The sequence below is a fragment of the Epinephelus fuscoguttatus genome, linkage group LG23, assembly GCF_011397635.1.
Source record: "Epinephelus fuscoguttatus linkage group LG23, E.fuscoguttatus.final_Chr_v1".
Taxonomy (NCBI): domain Eukaryota; kingdom Metazoa; phylum Chordata; class Actinopteri; order Perciformes; family Serranidae; genus Epinephelus; species Epinephelus fuscoguttatus.
Genome location: NC_064774.1, coordinates 12,884,045 through 12,903,290, shown reverse-complemented (window position 1 = coordinate 12,903,290; position 19,246 = coordinate 12,884,045). Strand labels below are relative to the sequence as shown.

Genomic DNA, 19,246 nt, shown 5'->3' with positions numbered 1-19,246 from the left:
TCTGCCCCTTTTTTTACCTCATATTTAGGAAAACATTCATATATTGTTTTCTGATTACACCTCAGACCCTTTTGCTTATTTTCCATGTTCGTTCTCTGTTAAATCTGTCATTTGTACTGGTTGTACTTTATTATCAGCTTGATGATGTCATGGCCAGAAGTTAATAAAGTTTAAAAATGGGGTTAGTTGGTACCTTCCAAAATTAATCGTAAATATTCCGTTACGTTACGTTTTCTGTCAAAGAAAGAAAACTAAATTTCCTGTCTTTCCCTAAATATTTCAAAAAAATTCAGCATTTTTAGACTTACTGTAGGTTCATTTTTGCAATGTTGAATTAACGTTTTCAGATGTTGAAACTTTAAGTTGCAATCAGCCAATCAGATTACAGTATTCATAAAGCGTCACCTGTAGAGTGAAGAGTCGGCCTACAGCTATCTCCCCTATTTACAGAATATTTACAATTACATTTAGCCTATATATTGTTTTCTGTTCAGAGCTATGACCCTTTTATTTATGTTATATTTTATTAAATTTTTTTTTGTTTATTTTCCATGCTAGCCTATGTAATTTGCACTGATTGTACTTAATTATCAGTTTGACGATGTAAGGGCCAGAAGTTAATAAAGGTTAAACATAAAAAGAAATTGGTATCTCACAAAATTAATCGTAAATATTCCATTATGTTAAGTTTTCTGTCAAAATTTAACAGAAAATATAGTTTTAAAAGTCAAAGTTTGAACAGAAAGCACACATAAGTTTATCCCCAGAGCTCATTACTATACACATACAACTTAAATAAAGCTAAAGGAACAACTATATTTTCTGTCTTTGTTTCAAATTCAGCATTTTTAATGTCTTAATGTAGTTTCATTTTTAAATATCTGAAATTACTGTTTTCAGATTTTACCGTTGAGACGTTGAGTTGCAATCAGCCAATCAGATTACAGTATTCATCACGCGTCACCTGTCGTCACCTGCAGAGTGAAGCGCTAGCTAACCGGTAACAGGTTTGTATTTCCCGAAATTAACCGTAAATATTCCGGTAAAGTGTCCGTTTGTTCAACATCAATTAGTTTTAAAAGTCAAAGTTGTGCTTTTTAAACTGAGCAGTTGAATATGAAGTGGATATAACATTTAGCCCGAGAGCTCGTCACTTTACCTGCTAACATGCTAATGCTAATGGCAGTTGATGTCGATGTAGCATTAAGCTAGCTGTGTACCCTAACCTTAGCAAAGCTACATAGCTCTTCATACAGCCGTAAGTTGTGATATTTGGGGTGTTTAGTGTTTCCTTATCTAGTATATTATCTTACTGATCATTTGAAATAGATAGGAAGTCAAAATGAAAATTAAAAGTAAAGTTTTAGGTCATTGATGAGGACTTAAAGGCAGAGTTAGCCCTGTAACATTATGTGTTTACTTGTTGCTTTCATAAGATCAAGAGTCTACATATTGCCTTACTCTAAAAATGATGGGAAAGGAAAACTAATAATGCATGAAATAGGAAAATTCAGTCACTACACACATAAGAAAATATGGTGATTTTAAATTCCTAAATATCACCAAATAAGACCTTGAAATAAATTAAAACCTCCTAGAATTTGAAGATCATAATTCATAAATGTCTCCCAAGTGGATATTTTATTTGCTTTACCTTGATATGGTTGAGATCTTTCAAACTCTAAATATATGTAATTGTTTCATCGAACCTTCAACTTGCCTATTGTGCTGATCTCCATTACTAAAATGTTGCTGTGCTCTCCACAGCTGTGGCCATGTCTCTCTGTGACGACACACTCCTATGCAACTTCCCAAAGTGTCGGACCAAGCTGAGCGGCTTCGCCTGGGTCACGGCTTGCTCACACGTTTTCTGTGATCAGCATGGGTCAGGTGAGTTCAGCCGCTCTCCCGCAATCTGCCCGGCCTGCTCCTCTGCACTGTCTGGGAAGCTGGACATCGTGAGGACGGAGCTGTCGCCCTCTGAGGAATACAAAGCCATGGTGCTGGCAGGTCTGCGACCAGATGTAGTTCTGGACATCAGCGCCCGCGCTTTGGCCTTTTGGAGTTATCAGGTCAATTATTTTTCTGTTTGTATGTATATGAACATAGTGTAGCTCTGAATCTGCAAGTCTTGGAATATCTGTGTCAGTCTCTTTGCCTCTAAACACCCAACTCATCAATCTCCTTGTAAACAGGTCCATCAGGAGCGTATGTTTCAAGAGTACAGTCTGTCACGGGCCGAGACACAGCTGAAGCAGATGGAGAAGGTGCTGACCCAGCAGAACCAGAGCAGAGAAGTGGAGCTCAGCGGCATGAGGGGGGAAATTGCCTCCCTGAAGAAAGTAAGCCACTGTTCTTGAACTCAGGTGCAGATTCAGAATGTCACGCTTGAAATAAGCACCTATATGATTTGACAAGGCCGTCTTGGGTGAAAAATAGCCAAGTCTCCCCTCAGTACAAAGGGCCTGATGGGGGGAAGCGACAGAGGAGTGGCTTCATGGTCACCATCGTTATCTCTTTTTTGACCATAGATGATGAAGACATAAAAACAGGAGCCGTAAACTTCATGTACTTAACGTAGTAAATATTTACGTGTTCCTAATCGTGAAATCCGTTTGGTGTGTACGATCTTGTTTCCTCCAGGTGATGGAGGAGTATAAAAGAAAGTACACTGAGGTGTCTGAGAGGCTGATGGAGAGGAACAGGCAGTACCAGAAACTACAGGGGCTGTATGACTCTCTGAGGCTGCGCAACATGGTGGTGGATGTCGGGGAAAGAGACACGCAGACACAGCCGGGACATCAAGGCTACAACACCGGTAAGAGCAATTTGAACTTGGATTAAAGTTAAAGTTTAAAGGTATACTGTTTAAATAACAGATGCTTGGTCTTTTTGTACAGAACATTAATTTATATTTTACAATGAGAGAAATGGGTGTAGAGTGTAGGAGTTTATGAATGATCACGCCACAGGTTCTGCCTTTGCATATATACTAAAGTGTTTAATATTTGCTCTGTGGAAACTTGTGAATTGGAAGTACATAAGCGAAATATTTGCACACTTGTAGGTCGACAGGTAGGTTGGAGAAGACCCTGGACCTGCTGTAGAAGACCAAATAAACTCCTACTACACTTGCAATGTGAGATTTATAGGGAACGTCTTAGTACAAAGACCTTCATCAGGTTATTATTTGGTCGAAAAAATAAATCGATGAAGGTCTCGGGGGGGCACAGAGCCAGGGGAAAAATATGGAGTGAAACAAAGTTAAACAAATATGATTATGTAGGGAAATTAAAGAAGAGTTTGCTTATGTTATCATGCTGTTTACTCCAATAAAATTCAGGATTGGTCCTTTTTTATCAGTTGTTTCCCCAATTATTGTTAATGGTTGATAAAACATTGTGGGGTTGGAGGCATTAACTTTTTTTGGCATGACAGAAAAAGATTAAGAACCACTGCTGTACTGAAATACTTGCAATAAATCTGTCACAGTTGGAGGTGTAGACGGTGGGGTTCTTTGTTCTTCTGGTATTTTATAGAACAAATTGGTCTATTAATTAGACCACAGAATAATCGATAATGAAAGTCCAAAACAAAATATTTGGTAGCAAAAGGAATCAACTTTAACGCTTTGTCACGTCGCACTGATTAATGAGAAAAGGAAGGAAGCAGAGAGAGAATCATGCTAAGTGGCACAAAGGGAGACAAAGCTGTAGGTGTTCTGTCAAGAGTCATTAAGAGAGAACAGTAGGAGTAATGAGCTGATTGTCTATGTAAGGGAATTTCACTCAGTGTAACAATGAGAGACATCCGTCAACCCCCAGGGGCGGCTCAGCAGGCGACTCCCCAGAGGAGCCCTCAGTTCCTCTCCCTGGGCCCTGACGGGGACAGCAGGTTCTTCTCCTGCCTGGAGCCTGACGGAGCCAAGACCTTCTTCCAGTTCAGCTCCCCTGCCAGGGAGAGAGGCCGGCCCTTCATCAAGAAGCACTGAGACGGCAACAGGTTTCATAGCGACTGTAGCACTACGTTTATTTCTATATATGTTAACAGTGTTCTGATTTTTCAGTATTTATATAGTTGGTGGTGTTCGCCCTGAGTGTATTAATATAATATTAGCTCTTTTTGTCCAATAGTAACAAATATTGGAGTCAAACTAGGAGCGAAATCCAGTTGTTATATTTTAGTGTTGATTTCTCGAAGTATTTGAAAAGACAATGTAAATACAGTATAAACTCTGTTTCCAAAGAGCATTGCTTCACAGTCTTCTGTTCATGTAGATTGTGTCAGATTTAAATTAATTTATAGTAAAAGCATCTCGTCAAAGACAAACAGGTTTAAGGAATTAAAGCTACAGTTGATAACCTAAGAAAATAACTGTCATATTTGCTGAAACTGTCACTGTTTCCTGAAAGAAGAATGAGACAGATAGTCTGTGAAAAACACACGTCCCTCCTTTTTCTACTGCCTCTGATGGCGTTTGCCAGTATCTACCGCAGCACACCAAAAACAACTAATGAGAGCCGAGGTGTCTCTAACGCAGCTGTCGATCGCTAGTCCCTTTTACACTGCCAGATCTTTGGTGAATATTGGGCCGTTTTGCTGGCAAACTGCGATCGTTTAGACACACAGAGCTGGATTGGCGAGTTGATCCAAGGTGCCCAATTTTCCGCCTCGTAGGGTAGTCATATTGGCGGAACCTTTTTGGTTTAAAAAGAACGAGGCGGCCTTCCACCACAGGAGGGGCTGTTGATAACTTGTGGGAGGAGCTGCTGATGACGGCGCACGTGCGAGCCACTGGCGGTGGATAAACAGTAAACAGCTGATAGCAGGAATGAGCAGCTAGTAGCAAGAGGGAAACGCAAACCTGACAGACACTGTAAAGATGAGCAACTGGGGAGACAAGGAATTGTGCGCCCTCCTTGTCCTCACTAACGAAGAGGCCATTAACCATCAAATGATGGGGACGGTGAAGAACGGGCCAACTTACGAGAGAATCGCCGAAGGACTGACCAGCTGTGGCTCCCCTCCCACGTCACTGTTTACGTCACACGCTGAGCTACACGTTTTGTTACTTGCTCACGCCCCCCATTGCCCCGAAAAAGGCGTATTCTGTATAAACAAAAGTAGGCAGGTGGCATTTTGCCGCACTCCCCGATTTTGTTTTTATACTGCCAATGCTGAAAGAAGACTGCAAATTCGCACCAATTCCTATTTAAAAAGGGCTACTGCTTGTGTCAAACTAGCAGTGCTGATCAAATATGAATTAAGATTGTCACTGCATTGCCTATTTCTCACCCCAAATGTTCTCATTAACGTATTTTAGTGTACTGTTTAGCTGTAAAGAGAGAATGTTTGGTTTGGCCGGTGGGCGGTGCTTCATTTCTGGCTTGACTGTTTCCAACATGACGGACAGAGGCCTGTACTTCGAAGCCAATTCAACTTACCCAGGATATCTTTTTGTTATCTGGCTTGACTAACCACTCACTAACATTGGCCATCTTGATAACAGGTACTACAAAGCTGGTTATCAACTAGTTCAGTCAACTCTGGGTTTTCCTATCCAGCCTCGAGCATGTTAAAGTGAAAGAGGCAGGTGTGTAATTACGAGCAGGAATTAAGAAGCAGGCTACTTAATAGAATTTAAGATGAAACGTTACCTAAGTGTCTTTGACTGTGAGACAGTAAAACGTCAGTGGTGTGGGACATAAACGATACTCTGTAATCGTATAACGGAAAATGTAGAAACACTGAAAATACTATCCAAAAATTCATTGTCGGACGAAACTTAAATTACGTGTAGGTATCACTGGGCTATATGTGACGTTAGTATGGAGTATATTTTACTATTTAGTTTGATGATGACAAATATGTCACATGAAACACTTTAAAGTTACACCAGACTGTTTCTGCCACCAAAGTAAAGAGTGGAAAAGTAGCCTTGTTAATGACTGATGACGTCTATCTGACCGAAATGTTGCATTTATAATAACAGGAGCCAAATAACAATGGGCCTCATTCACTAACAGTGTGTACGCACAAATCTGTGCTTAAACTGTGCGTACGATCGTTTGACGCACAAATCCGGGATTCATCAATATTTTCTTACCCGAATTTGTTCTTAATCTGCGAACAAATTTAGAACTGCCTCAGACCATGCGTACGCACAAATGAGGAAGGCCGAACTGACATAGAAAATGCAAACATACCTTTTAAGTACGTGCAGAGTCTATAAAACCACATTCATGAAAGAGATTTAATTAACATTTTTTAAAATCATTAATTTACTAATATATTGGCCAAATGGATTAAATTACCATGAAATTGACACACGTTCACCCTCATCATTGTGACAATCAAAATATTAACAACAACATGAACAGAAAAACTATCACTCCATCAGCGTGCAGATGAGCTGTAATGCCGACTGCCATATCCTTAAGGCTGTGGCCCGCTGGCCAGGAGGCACCCACGACTCATTTATTTTGCAAAACAGTACAGTGGGAATGCGTTTGGAGGCAGGGGCTGTGAGAAGTGGATGGCTTGTTGGTGAGCATCTTTTGTTCTAGTCTTTTATTTCAATTGCTTTTAGTTAGTATTTTTAGTAAGTCTCTATTCCGTTAATGTTAAAATGTTATATTGTTTGGGTGACCGGGCATATGGCCTTAAAACATGGCTGATGACACCATACGCAAACCTTGAAACCCCTCAAGAGGTGCGCTATAATAACATACATGCCCACACACGCGCCGTAGAGCGCACTTTTGGCGTGCTTAAGGGCCGTTGGATGTGTTTGGATCAGATACGGCCGTTGGCAAACTACTTTATACCCCTGAGAAGGTGTGCAAGATCATCCTGGCATGCTGTGTCCTCCACAATCTTGCAACGACCCATGGCATTCCTGTAAGACCCGGCGCCATCGCTTCTAACAAACTGTGACATTTACTACTTCTCTCCTCGCGTAACCGCTTCCTTCATTCATGAATCAAATCTAGGCAAGCTGTTTCCTTATATGGAGAAACGGGGGCGTGGTAGTATGCTGATTGCAGATCGCGGACACGCGCCTGTCAATTTAGAATGATTCTGATTCACACACATACGCAAGGTGGTAAGAACAAAATTGGCCGCTGCGCAGGTGTCATGAATCCCACGGTGATTTTGCATACGCACTTATTTTGTGCGCAAAGTAAGAACATTTCCACGCACATATTAGTGAATGAGGCCCAATGTGTGGATTTTTTTTTGTGCATTTCAAACAACAGTTTTGGGGACACCTGGTGGCCCTGCGACCCTACTTTGCGATCTACACCACTCAAACAGCGTTTAGGATGAAAGGATTTTATATTTCGGGGTAAACTTAAGTCACAATTCTGACATCACATTGTCATCATCACAAGTTCATTCATTTACAAAAAAAGAGGTCCGTGTTGTCTCTGCAACAACAGAATACAAAAAAAGAATTATTTATAAATATAAACAAAGAGTCTATCTAAAGACAAAGTAACAAGGTGACCTCTATGTACAAAACAACACATAAAACAGGCACAAACTTTGGAAATGTCACACGTCCATATTTTCAAACGCTTCTTAAAAACCCAGAAAGACTTGGTCCTGTTGTTGCACTTCCTCTCGCTTGTTCAGCTCATTCGCTCTGCGGCTTGTAGCTGACTGAGACAGCGATCTGACTTTGGATGTTTTGTTTCTTGCCGTTGACGATGAGGAGCAGAGGAGAGTCTACTCGTATACTCCTGAAGTCAAACGACTGCCAGAGAGAGGAAACGTCGGTCAGACCATGTAGAGAGACATTATTTTGTACATTTCGAACTGCACACATGAAGAAACACTGACCTGATCTTTATGCGTTATACTATTTCGTTTGACCTGAGGCTCGGGAATGACTACAGTGTCTCCTATCAGGACGCCCCAGCTGTCCGCTGTGTTGTACACCATCACCACTATACACGTCTCCTCGCTGTCCACCATGCCGAACGTGCTGGAGGAAGAAGAGAGCAAGATTTTACAGCATCGAGTGGAGAACTTGCCAATACTGAAGGAAGCAGCGAGTGGACACATGAGATTTTATGCTGTACTCACAAGGCCATGCGACCCTCAGACGCCAGGCTGAACACCACCTTTCCCAGGGCGGCCACCCCGGCGTTGTGACCGTGCGTGAGGGAGGACAGAGTTCGAGGCTCCAGGCTGCCGACGCGGCCTGTCGGGGAACGGAACTGAGGGGAGGAGCAGGGACCCAGGGATGACGTGCTGAGGTTAGAGAGCATCGTCCTCAATCGGCGCGCCTTCACCTTCCCCTGAGGAGATGGAGAGACTGAAGGTTAGGAGCAAAACAAGAGATATGGATGTGCTTTGCTGCCACCTAGTGGTGAAAATGAAATCTTTTTGTCAGCTTGATCACAATGTGTCAATGTAAGCCAACAGACTCAAAGCTGACAGACACTTCTGAGGACATCTTTCTCTCAGTTAAACAAGTTAAGGTGTACATATAGGATATATATATTTTTCCTAATAACGTAATGTCCTTCAGCTTCTTTCATTTCATTGTACAGTGTGAACATAGCTTAAATATCTTTAGGTTTTGAACTGCTGATCTGACGAAACAAGACATTTAAAGTCGTCACCTGCAGCTCTAGGAACTTGTGTTTGCCATTTTCCTCCCTACCTTGTTCTCTATGAGTTCTTTGACTTTCCCCAGATACTCCAACAGCTGCTTCTCTCTCTCCGGAGGCTCCTCCCAGCCGGGGTCGAGCGCTGCGGCTCGGCTGTAGCCGCCCAGCGCGGACCCGTACATCTCCTCGTACTGGAATAGAGTGGCTCGGTTGAAATGCAGCTCCGGGTAACAAGAGGCAGTCCTGTCCACTTTCTCCTACAAATGGCAAAAAAGAGGGGTGAAACATTAGTGAAGGTCGTGTGGATAGATCAGAACGAACATGCTCAGAGCTCAGGACTCACAGACTGTGCGTAGGCACTTAGAGCTTGTTGAGACAACTGTGGATTCTGTCCACAGCTGAAAAACAGGGACACATAGGCATTTCCCAGAATATCTGTAAAAACAAAACAGAAAATACAACTTTAGAATTGCACATAATTTCCTCTAACTCTTCTTCTCTGCTCTTTAAGTACCCAGACGCCCTACTCACACCAGGACGTCCCGTCTGCAACATCCAGCTGGATAGCTTGCCGGGCCATGTCCACACTCTCCAGCACCTGCTTGCCTTGTGCGTTGCTGTCCGCTGTCGGCAGCTGTCTCAGCACCATGGACAGGTTGCGTAGAGACACTTTGTTCTTGCTCTACAGAAGCGGAAGATGAGGCACAGGACAAAGTGAGTTTATACGTAAAACTTAGCGTGCTTCACTGAGTTAACAACAGCTCCCTCTCTCTCTGTCCTTACTGTACCTGTTGCAAGGCTCCAGTGAAGCAGTTCTTGGCACCAGTCAGGTCTCCTTTTTTCCAGTACTGCTCCCCCAGTGTGTTCCAGCCCTCCACCAGGCCGGGCTCCAGCTTCACAGCGCGTGAAAGGCACTCTTCTGCTACGGAACTGAAATCTGGAGCCACGTTGAGACACCTGCCCTTCTGTAGCAGAAACTCTGCTTTGTGTCTGAAGAGATCTGCGGGACATTGTAATCACAGAGATACAGTAACTGTCGATTATATTCTGTATATTAAAAACTGTAGTGAACGTAACGCTCACCTTCTTTCTCTTCCAGCTTCTTGAGTGTCTTTTCGATCTCCTGCGCGACATCGCTTTGTTTCCTCCCGGCTTCCTCCACACTGTGAGTCTCGAAATAGCAATCTCTGAAATTATACAGGTCATCCACGAGCTCCTGTTGATGGAGAAGGAGGAGGAGTAGATGTTAGAAAAAGACAACTTCATGAATTTTAAACAGATTTAAAAATAGAACAAAGGCACGTTTCTCACAGCTAAATCATTCTTGTGCCATTCGAGAAGCACCAATGGTGATATGTTCATTTTTTGTGATCTTGTTTGTTTTTAACACAACAAAATACATCATATCAGGCTTTATCAGGGCGAAAAGGATAAAACCAAGTCTTGGGATGTATTTAAATATTTGTCCATCGTGTTTTTACAGCCCACCAACCATTATAAAGATGAGAACTAGCATGTCTGACAAAAGAAATATCAGAAACTAAGAACTAAAAACTGTAAAAATTGACTCTAAAAATCTTGTGATACTTGCCATGTTGCAGATTTTCCACATTTACTCATCACAAGGACGATAGACGGAGGGGGTTTTGTGAAAGAACCTGTTACGTTGCATGATGGGAATTGTAGGATGCAGTGTTGTAGGTGTTTGACCCACAATTGGAACTAAAAATCAAGATGTCAGAGTCTCTGTTGTCAAGTGCGACACAGTGGCTGTGGCTCAGGAGGAGGAGCAAGTCATCCAGCTCCTCTAGTCTGCATGTTGAACTGCCCCAAATGTTGCCATTGGTGTGTGAGTGCGTGCGAATGCTCATACTGAGTAGCAGGTGGCACTTTGTACAGTTGCCTCAGTCACCAGTATATGAATGTGTGTGTGAATGGGTGAATGTGACGTGTATGTAAAAGTGCTTTAAATGGTCGGAAGACTAGAAATGCACCATACAAGTGCAGGTCCTTTTACCAAGTCTATTACTGGTGAATGTGGTGAAGGAATTTTTAAAAATCAGTCAGAACTGTGTGGCTGTATAATGCATTTTTCTTATCATACATACTATATTTAGTCTTTAAAGCGCCTGGCACTGCTGCTCAGTCCCATGTGCCCAAAGGCTAAATATAGCATGATAAGTAACTGGCTGTATCTCAGAAACTGCAAGGAGCACAGCATCTATGAAGTCATAAGAAATTGGATATGAAAAACATGCAACACCTTGAAAAATATTGATATGTGATACTGTTTTCGATACCACAGGGAAATTCTGACAAAATTTATAAAGGTTAAATATAACATGACAACGTATAACAGCTGAGAACAACAGAATGACTGTAGTAGACATTAAAAATAAGACACTGAGCATTGAAACCAGTTCAAATATTCAGAAATCTATATTTTCACAACACTAATACTGTTTAGATACTTGCCCAAATTATGTACCTGCAAGATTTCAAGACTTTAAACCGATCAGAACAGATTTATCAAACTAAATACAGCCGTTGGGTACAAATCATGTCAGTATGTGCACCTGCATTTGTGCTAATGGTGTCTAAAACTGTGTAAGGTTATTGATAAAGAAGATTAAGGTGTGAGACCTTGCACTTGCACACGGTGCATCAATGATAATGTAGTGACTCAGCAAGAAGTGGACAGATGCAAGCTCAGCATGTATGCAGAAACATGTATCTGGCGGTTTAATGGTGTAACTATAATTATTTGAAGGTATTCTACCCATAAAATAAAAATCACTGACTCCATAGATCCGACATAGCAACAGAAATTAAGCTAAAGGGCTAAAAGGCTGGAAACTAAATGTGTTAGCATGTCAGTTGTTATAGTAACGAGTCGTTCAGATGTCCCGCGAGTAAACTAAGAGGCAAAGCATGACCTCATGAGAAGTATACACAACATGACGGCTCACGCACTTGGTGGGTTTAAATATTAGCGTGATATAATTAGGAATACACACCTTGAGAATTTGCAGCTCGTCTTTCTCTTTCAAAGGCTCCCCACTCTTCTCGTCCTCCGCCATCTTTGCGTTAAGTTAGCTCACAGCAGCAGCAGCGGAGTAAAAGCAGCCGCGGCGGTGACGCAAAATGCACCAAAGCTGCGAGAAGAGTGTTAAATATAAAGCTGTAATGTTAATATAATGGCAGAAATAATTTATTTTCGGAAACAGCGCGGATAGAAGTAGTTTTGGCGCAGGAGAAACAGGCTTTTAATTTCTGGGACGCCGGAAGTTTGATTCGTCCGTACTTTAAATGACTCCGACAGAGAACCGCTCCACAAACGAACAAATACATTTTTAATTGAGTCGTTTATCGTCGCTAAAAATTCATCTTTCAGCACAGGGAGATAAAACTATCACGCTTATTTTAAATAATATAACAATTAGGATTCTTCGTCGACACTAGCACCAGTCAGCCGGAACGTTTCTCACTCAAGATGCCCGTCGGACGCTTTAACATCACGGACCATACATCTTTCGCTCCCAAACAAGGCGGACAGTGTTCAACTGTTGTCTAAACGTTGTACCGTGTCCCCGGTGTCGGTGTTGTGTTGGCGTTGACCCCAGCTCGTCATGTCGGACACATGGAGCAACATCCAGGCGCACAAGAAGCAGCTGGACTCTCTGCGGGAGAGGCTGCAGCGGCGGCGGAAGGACCCCGCACAACTGTCCGCGGGTACGTTCACACCGGAGAGCGGGTACCAGCAGGGCACCAAATAACCACTGTGTTTGTTATTGAATAATCCATTGCGTATTTAACCAATTAATAAGTCAAATATAGAGTCTATAAGATATCGCCAGTTGTCTCCTGAAGTCACAGTGGTGTCTTTAAATCTGCTCTTAGCTGCAAATGTTTTGCTGTCAAACTTTAAACCTTTTGTTAAGAAGTTAAATGATTAATTGGCTGCAGCACAAGTATTCTTTTATCCTGTAAGTGGCTACTAACGCTGCTCCAAAGGAAACCATGTTTGAGACAAAACAAGATAAGAAAACAGTTTGTTTTTGTGGCGAATTCCTCAAAAGTTTAAGTATTTTTCTTGATGTTTGATAATTATAATGTGTAACGACAGGACTGTACTTAAACTGATCATTTCAAGTATCGATTAAACTGGTGGTAGTGTCTTTTATTAATTGAGTAGAGCTGGGCAATATATTGATATATCAATACCGTGCTATACCTGTTTCAAGGTATACCGTCATATCATACCGTGTACATGTGTTTATCTATTTTCAAAGGGGAGACCTTTCTTTTTTTGATACTTCCATTATCTGTAGTTTTTGGGCTCGTCTTTCTCTGAGCACAACCTCACATCCAAATAAAAACAAAGTCTTCATCAGCAATTCAAGGTAACACTGCCTGAATAACTGATATATAAATAGTAACTGTGGGGGTGAATTATAAGTGTAACGATTGAAAACGACGCAGAGTGTCTGACTGTTAAGTTATGCAAAACATTGACGACACTAATTCATTTTTTAAGCTTAAAAACCTTTTTCCAAACAAGGGTGTTAACTCTGTTCTCTCCTCTCGCTCAGACGGTGGAAGCAGCACGGAGGGTCCCACGGCCAGGAGTGACAGCCCGGCTCCGTCAGCTCCGCTCTCCTCACAGGAGGAGACGGAGAAACCACCAGACCCGGAGCTAGAGAAGAGGCTGCTGGCGTATCTGTCTGATCTGAGTCTGTCGCTGCCAACGGACTCCCTCGCCATCACAAATGAACTCAGTGTGAGTCTTTGTCGTGGTGTCTAAGCACGGAAATACTTTTGGCATATGGAGCAAGTTAAAATATGTCACATTGAGCTTGTTTGTGTCATATTAAAAACTTTTTCTTTCTGTTTGTATCAGTCTGAAACAGCTGTCAGTCATGGGTGCATCCAGAGTCTGCTGCTCAAATTCTCTGCTCAGGAACTCATCGAAGTGCGGCAGCCCACATCAGCCTCTTCTTCTACCACTTCCTCCCCTTCGGTCGTGGTAGCAGTGGACCACACAAAACTATGGGCCATGATCGGGACCGGGGCTGGAGCCCAACGGGCTGGAGTCAAGAGAAAAGCAGAAGATCCAACACACCACAAAAGAGCTCCAGGCTTCCCGCCCTCACTTCAGAGCTCTGCCTCTCCTCCGCACTCGTCCTTCACCTCTCTGACGCCGGCTTCCTCCACTCAGCTGGCGGGGCCTTCTGCATCAGGGAGCGGGGCTGACAAGAAGGGCAGGAGTAGTAAAAGCCAGTCATCCCATTTGGACATGGAGATCGAGAGCCTCCTGAACCAACAGTCCACTAAAGAGCAGCAGAGCAAGAAGGTAGGAAGGTCGAGGAGATCGACTAATATCTCAGAACCAGGTACATTTTCATCCACACAAAGAAGAAGCAGGATAATTTGGAGGTGTGAGTACAGATGTGATGTTATTTATTGTTCCCAGGTGAGCCGAGAGATTCTGGAGCTGCTTAATGCCAGCACAGCTAAGGAGCAGTCCATCGTGGAAAAGTTCCGGTCTCGCGGCCGAGCTCAAGTCCAAGAGTTCTGCGACCACGGGACCAAAGAGGAGTGTATACGCTCCGGTGACACGCCACAGCCGTGCACCAAGTTACACTTCCGGTCAGTGTTCCTCTGCATACTTTTTTCTTGTCTGTATTCATGCCACCACACACGAGATCTTTCTTTAGTATTTTTAAACTTTAAACAAGACACTGGGGGCTCCAACTATGAACTGCACTGGCCCTTGTTTGCAGAATATTGTTGCATCTCATTCCTCATTTGTATTTCCTGTCTTTTCCTGTCATCTTTTCTGCTATTAACCATCAAATAAAGGTATAAAATGCCCTAAAATATTCCTTAAAGAAGAAAAATACTTGCTTTGGCCTGAAGGGGTCACTATACTCAAGGTAATAGAATACTGCTCCGATCAGAAACACCACAGCCTGACAAAGTTCTGGTTTTAATGTAAATATAGGTCGACATTTCAAACTTAGAAAGGCCTCACTGTTGCAACAGCTGTTTCATTTTAATCAAATTTAAAGACATAATGTGTCTTTTTCAGGTTTTTCATCTCACATATATGTAATAGTGGAGGTTGTCCTCATTCTAATGATGGTCTGACAACATTATAGAAAGGATCCCTACAGAGATAGACCTTTGTTTAAAAGAGAAAGATCCTTTTTGTTTAAAATAAAATGACATCTCATTAAAATGTTTACTCTGTGACACATTTTCTCGTTCAGTCGCATCATCAACAAGCACACAGACGAAAGCCTCGGCGACTGCTCCTTCCTCAACACCTGCTTCCACATGGACACCTGCAAATACGTCCACTATGAGATCGACAGCCCTCCAGAGGCCGAGGGGAGCCTGCTGGGGCCCCAGGCCGGGACCACGGAGCTCGGCCTCTGCGCAGGGGACGCCGACAGCAACGTGGGTAAACTGTTCCCCTCGCAGGTGAGGAGGAGAGAGGAGCGCTGAGGAGAGATGGGTAGGAATATTTTGGGCAGGTTATGAGAGTGACAGAGGTGGTGTTTTTCCCTGCAGTGGATCTGCTGTGATATCCGCTACTTGGACGTGTCCATCCTCGGTAAGTTTGCTGTGGTGATGGCCGACCCTCCGTGGGACATCCACATGGAGCTGCCCTATGGTACGCTGACTGATGACGAGATGAGAAAACTCAACATCCCCATCCTGCAAGATGACGGCTTCCTCTTCCTCTGGGTCACCGGCAGGTAACTACAACAGTCCGGTTTGGCAAGTGAACGTTTCTCTGTTTCGAGGTTTGTTTTTTGTGTGTTTAGAAAGGCTATTAAATGCACATCCAGCAGTGATATTGTTGGGAAGCCTAGTACGTCATTAGACCATCTCACAACAGGATAGATTTTAACAGGTCAACAGCCATGTATCCTTATGTGACTTGATTTCCTACAATGTCAAGATGTCCTTGAACTAAACACTGACTTACCTGGTTTCTGGAGTTTAATGGTCACTGATTGCTTTCAAACAACCCTAAACAAAATATAGACGTCTGCAGTAAATGTATCTGGAACCAAAGATCAAAATCTGAATAATACATTTGAAAAATGAAAAAATACTGTACAGTTTTCTCTTATTTGTTTTGAAGTGACAGCCTCACAGACGAGCTGCACTTTATTACCCACCTTAAAGTTTTTCCCTCTAAAAAGTTGGAGCTTACTCGGTTGTGTCTAAGTGACTAATGGTAACAACTATTTGTTAAATAGTAAATGTAGTCAACATACCAAATTTACTAAACCACTTAGTTTGTGAGGTGTCTCGGTTTTGACTTGTGTTTCTGTTCCTTATCTGAAGATCCACAGTACTCACATGAGGCAGGTTCATTGAGAGTACAAATAAAAAGAGAAAAAAATGGCAGGCCATGTCCTTCCAAGATTACATCTTGCATGGTCCACTACCAACTCAATGTCCTGTTTCTATATATGCTTATGTATTACCCGTTATCATACTTCAACACGGTCAAAAACGTATATGATCCAAATCAACACAAACATGAGGTCGACTTTAACGCGCAACGTTGTCCACAATCTCCGACTGTCATGCGTCTAAACTGCCTTACGGCACCAAATAACTTGTGCCTGTATTCTGCCTCATAAATAAAGTAAATATAAACATGACCTTAGTATAGTCCACTACCATACACTATTCAAAATATACAGAAACTGTTGTGTAAACTTAAATATCGTCAGAACCAAAATGATATGTCATATCAACACAGAAATTCTCCCCAAATATCAATATGTGCTGAAGTGGCTCTTACAGTAAGATCCTTTTTGTTTAAATAGACACGGCCCCAAATTTACCGTCTTCAGACCCACCAGACTTCATTTAAAAAAATCAGTGATTTTATCTTTGTGAAACACACTTCATTCAGAGTCAACAGAAACAAAATAAAACTCACAAAACCATCTTGGTTCATCTTTCCACTGTTCCAGTAACCATCAACTCTGGTTTGGTTGAAATAAACCTTTCATTCACCCAGCTCGATGTGAAAATACGCTGCCTCTGTACACTCTAAAATTACTGTTTTTCTAAATGGAGTCTGGTGAGTTTGACAACAGCGATTTCAGGGTTGTTTCTGTTTAAACAAAAAGGATCTTAGTCTTTAACAAAAAGGTCTATCTCTGTAGGGATCCTTTCATAATGTTGTCAGACACTTACAACAACAATCTGAGCCTGTCAGTGACAAAAACAAACACCTCTAGCGCACATAAATTCACGGTGCACATTGGATTGCTCCGAGTGGCCCCACCACTCTCGCTCAATACTGGACCGGTTTCAAAAACTGTCGCTCCCATCAGACATATAGACACAAAAAGATGGGAAATAGGAACCAGGTTGAAAATTACTGAACTTACCATTTAAGCAGTACTAGTGGGATTCATGATATCTAACAATACTTAGTCCAGAGACATTTTTATGCAGGTTGGAATACATTTATAAGAGCGGGCAGGGTCCTCGTTCTGCACATTCAGATGTAGCTGTGTCAAACTCATCATCTGCCCAACGTCTCTTCTCACAGGGCCATGGAGCTGGGCAGAGAGTGTCTCAGTCTCTGGGGGTGAGTCTTTCCATCAAGTCATCAGTTTGTAGGGCACCATTTGATTTCTAAAATACTTGCTGCTCTTATATTTATGTATTACTTTCGTCTGTCAGCTATGATCGAGTGGATGAAATCATTTGGGTGAAAACGAACCAGCTTCAGAGAATCATCCGCACAGGAAGGACGGGCCATTGGCTGAACCACGGGAAGGAGCACTGTCTGGTATGTTTGTCTTATTACATATCTTGCCTCCAGGAGTTTCTTCTCTTTGTTCATTCATTTTTGGGAGTTTAAAAGGCCACTCATAGCTATAGGATGTTTTGAAGCAAGGTGCTGAGCTGCTACAGGCTCATTCTTTGTCAACGTGCCTGCAAAGGCGTGTCGGACAACCGTCTAACATGTGAAACAACAATTTGTTTTCTTCAGGTGGGTGTAAAGGGGAACCCTCAGGGATTCAACAGAGGTTTGGACTGCGACGTCATTGTAGCCGAGGTAAACTATTGTGCTTGAAAAAGGTTGTCTCAGATATTATATATACTCCATCTCTTCATCTGAAATGCTCTCTTCCAGGTCCGCTCCACCAGTCACAAACCAGACGAGATCTACGGCATGATCGAGAGACTCTCACCCGGCACCAGGAAGATCGAGCTCTTCGGTCGTCCCCACAACGTCCAGCCCAACTGGTAACACACCATCTCGCTTTTGTTTCAAGACCAACTCCTCTGCGTATTTTATTTACATGTCCTGAATGACTGATCTTTTTCCTTCTCCATGTGTAGGGTAACTCTTGGAAACCAGCTGGATGGCATTCATCTCCTGGATCCCGACGTCGTGGCTCGATTTAAGAGTCGCTACCCCGACGGCGTCATCTCCAAACCCAAAAACATGCAGTGATGAGGTCACTAGTTTGGAGTTTGTCTATAGACTGTTTTTGTTTTTTTTATACCAGTGAACTAATTTCTTAAATAAACGTTGTTGCGACGTGAAAAATAATGTCAGTCACTTTTGGAGCAATGCTTTCTGTACATCACTGTGTGTAATCATCACATTTAATGCTGCGAAACTTCACATTCACCAACAACAAAAACACAGGAGACGTTTTTAAATGTACATTTTTTAGTTGTTATTTTGTTAGTAAAGAATAAAGATACTTTTCTTTTGACATACTGTAGATTTGAAGACATGGTAATGATTTTTGCATCAAAGGACGAACATTGAATTTTGAAATTCCAGCAGGTTTTCACAGTCACTTGGGATCATCAGCACTTAACATTCACAAGTGTTCATCGTCGGCAAATACAGAACCATGTTCATCCTGAAGGTTTGTTATTAAAAAAAAAAGAAAGAAAGTAAATACATTTCAATATCAAATGCAACCAGGAGTTTTTTTTTAATTACAAAAATATGAGAGAAAAATAGTTAGCCAGAGTGAGCTGAAGCCAAACATGACTGACACAATACCTAAGAGAAATATGTCTTGCTGTGCAGCTCAGTTTACTGAACGCTCTCAAAAGAGGAACTAACTAGAGGCAAAAAGAGGAACAGCTGCTGAGCGTCCTCCTCTGTTTCCTTTCATTGTCTTGTCACATCAGCAGGATCAGAAAGTAAAAATGTTCTGGATATGAGAAACTTCAACAGTCGGTTTAGAAACATGATTTTCAAGAGGTCTGGATGAAGACATTCACCATTATACTTCAGGGATCCCACTGGTCCTTGAAAGTTTGTGAATTTGAAGACAAAACAAGGCCTTAAAAGTGTTGTAAAGTAGACATTAATAAACGAGGGTCATTGAAAGTGCTTAAATTTATATAATTTATACAAGAATAGAAATGTAGGTGCTTATTATTTCTTATTTTTACTTGAAAGGTAATCACATCCATTTTTAAAATTAATGCATCGTAATCCAATGGTCTGAGACAGCCCAAAAATATCGGTCAGCGTAATTCAATATCGAGTGCAAAATCTCTAATTTGTGATGTCACACGTCTGGAGCTGCCTCACAGACAATCACTGC

General features: G+C 42.1%; 3 protein-coding genes across 5 annotated transcripts; 2 read left to right on the top strand and 1 right to left on the bottom strand.

Annotated features, from left to right (window-relative positions):
* Window positions 1-859: 859 nt before the first annotated feature.
* Window positions 860-4,478, top strand: LOC125883827 (E3 ubiquitin-protein ligase CCNB1IP1). 3 transcript variants are annotated; one of them, XM_049568411.1, is made up of 5 exons: window positions 860-1,007; window positions 1,768-2,072; window positions 2,196-2,342; window positions 2,644-2,818; window positions 3,825-4,477. In XM_049568411.1, the coding sequence occupies exons 2-5, from the start codon at window positions 1,776-1,778 to the stop codon at window positions 3,989-3,991; spliced, it is 786 nt and encodes a 261-aa protein (XP_049424368.1). In that variant the 5' UTR covers window positions 860-1,007; window positions 1,768-1,775; the 3' UTR covers window positions 3,992-4,477. The 3 variants fall into 3 exon arrangements, with proteins under 3 accessions (XP_049424368.1, XP_049424370.1, XP_049424369.1); XM_049568413.1 differs by lacking the exon at window positions 860-1,007 and adding an exon at window positions 1,024-1,042 and having other exon boundaries at window positions 3,825-4,478; XM_049568412.1 differs by lacking the exon at window positions 860-1,007 and adding an exon at window positions 1,117-1,258 and having other exon boundaries at window positions 3,825-4,478.
* A 1,846-nt stretch (window positions 4,479-6,324) lies between these two features.
* On the bottom strand, window positions 6,325-11,937 carry ttc5 (tetratricopeptide repeat domain 5). The gene is made up of 9 exons (XM_049569268.1): window positions 11,639-11,937; window positions 9,705-9,837; window positions 9,410-9,621; window positions 9,153-9,303; window positions 8,965-9,056; window positions 8,675-8,878; window positions 8,092-8,306; window positions 7,846-7,990; window positions 6,325-7,759 (listed from the first exon to the last, which is right to left on the bottom strand). The coding sequence occupies exons 1-9, from the start codon at window positions 11,699-11,701 to the stop codon at window positions 7,640-7,642; spliced, it is 1,335 nt and encodes a 444-aa protein (XP_049425225.1). The 5' UTR covers window positions 11,702-11,937; the 3' UTR covers window positions 6,325-7,639.
* Window positions 11,938-12,134: 197 nt separating this feature from the next.
* mettl3 (methyltransferase like 3) lies at window positions 12,135-18,658 on the top strand. Its single transcript, XM_049567766.1, has 11 exons — window positions 12,135-12,353; window positions 13,214-13,401; window positions 13,522-13,974; window positions 14,095-14,270; window positions 14,894-15,107; window positions 15,198-15,385; window positions 17,212-17,250; window positions 17,346-17,454; window positions 17,659-17,724; window positions 17,803-17,915; window positions 18,012-18,658. Exons 1-11 carry the CDS (start codon window positions 12,251-12,253, stop codon window positions 18,124-18,126), a joined length of 1,764 nt encoding a protein of 587 aa, XP_049423723.1. The 5' UTR covers window positions 12,135-12,250; the 3' UTR covers window positions 18,127-18,658.
* Window positions 18,659-19,246: the final 588 nt, after the last annotated feature.

Bases quoted from the DNA above. Each gene is read 5' to 3' on its own strand.
- LOC125883827 (XM_049568413.1), top strand. From the start codon at position 1,776: ATGTCTCTCTGTGACGACACACTCCTATGCAACTTCCCAAAGTGTCGG. The intron at 2,073-2,195 runs GTCAATTATTTT...CCTTGTAAACAG, and splicing joins TGGCCTTTTGGAGTTATCAG to GTCCATCAGGAGCGTATGTT. The intron at 2,343-2,643 runs GTAAGCCACTGT...TGTTTCCTCCAG, and splicing joins AAATTGCCTCCCTGAAGAAA to GTGATGGAGGAGTATAAAAG.
- ttc5 (XM_049569268.1), bottom strand. From the start codon at position 11,701: ATGGCGGAGGACGAGAAGAGTGGGGAGCCTTTGAAAGAGAAAGACGAG. The intron at 9,838-11,638 runs GTGTGTATTCCT...CTCCATCAACAG, and splicing joins ACGAGCTGCAAATTCTCAAG to GAGCTCGTGGATGACCTGTA. The intron at 7,991-8,091 runs GTGAGTACAGCA...TTCTTCCTCCAG, and splicing joins TCTGAGGGTCGCATGGCCTT to CACGTTCGGCATGGTGGACA.
- mettl3 (XM_049567766.1), top strand. From the start codon at position 12,251: ATGTCGGACACATGGAGCAACATCCAGGCGCACAAGAAGCAGCTGGAC. The intron at 15,386-17,211 runs GTAACTACAACA...CTCTTCTCACAG, and splicing joins TTCCTCTGGGTCACCGGCAG to GGCCATGGAGCTGGGCAGAG. The intron at 17,455-17,658 runs GTATGTTTGTCT...TGTTTTCTTCAG, and splicing joins ACGGGAAGGAGCACTGTCTG to GTGGGTGTAAAGGGGAACCC.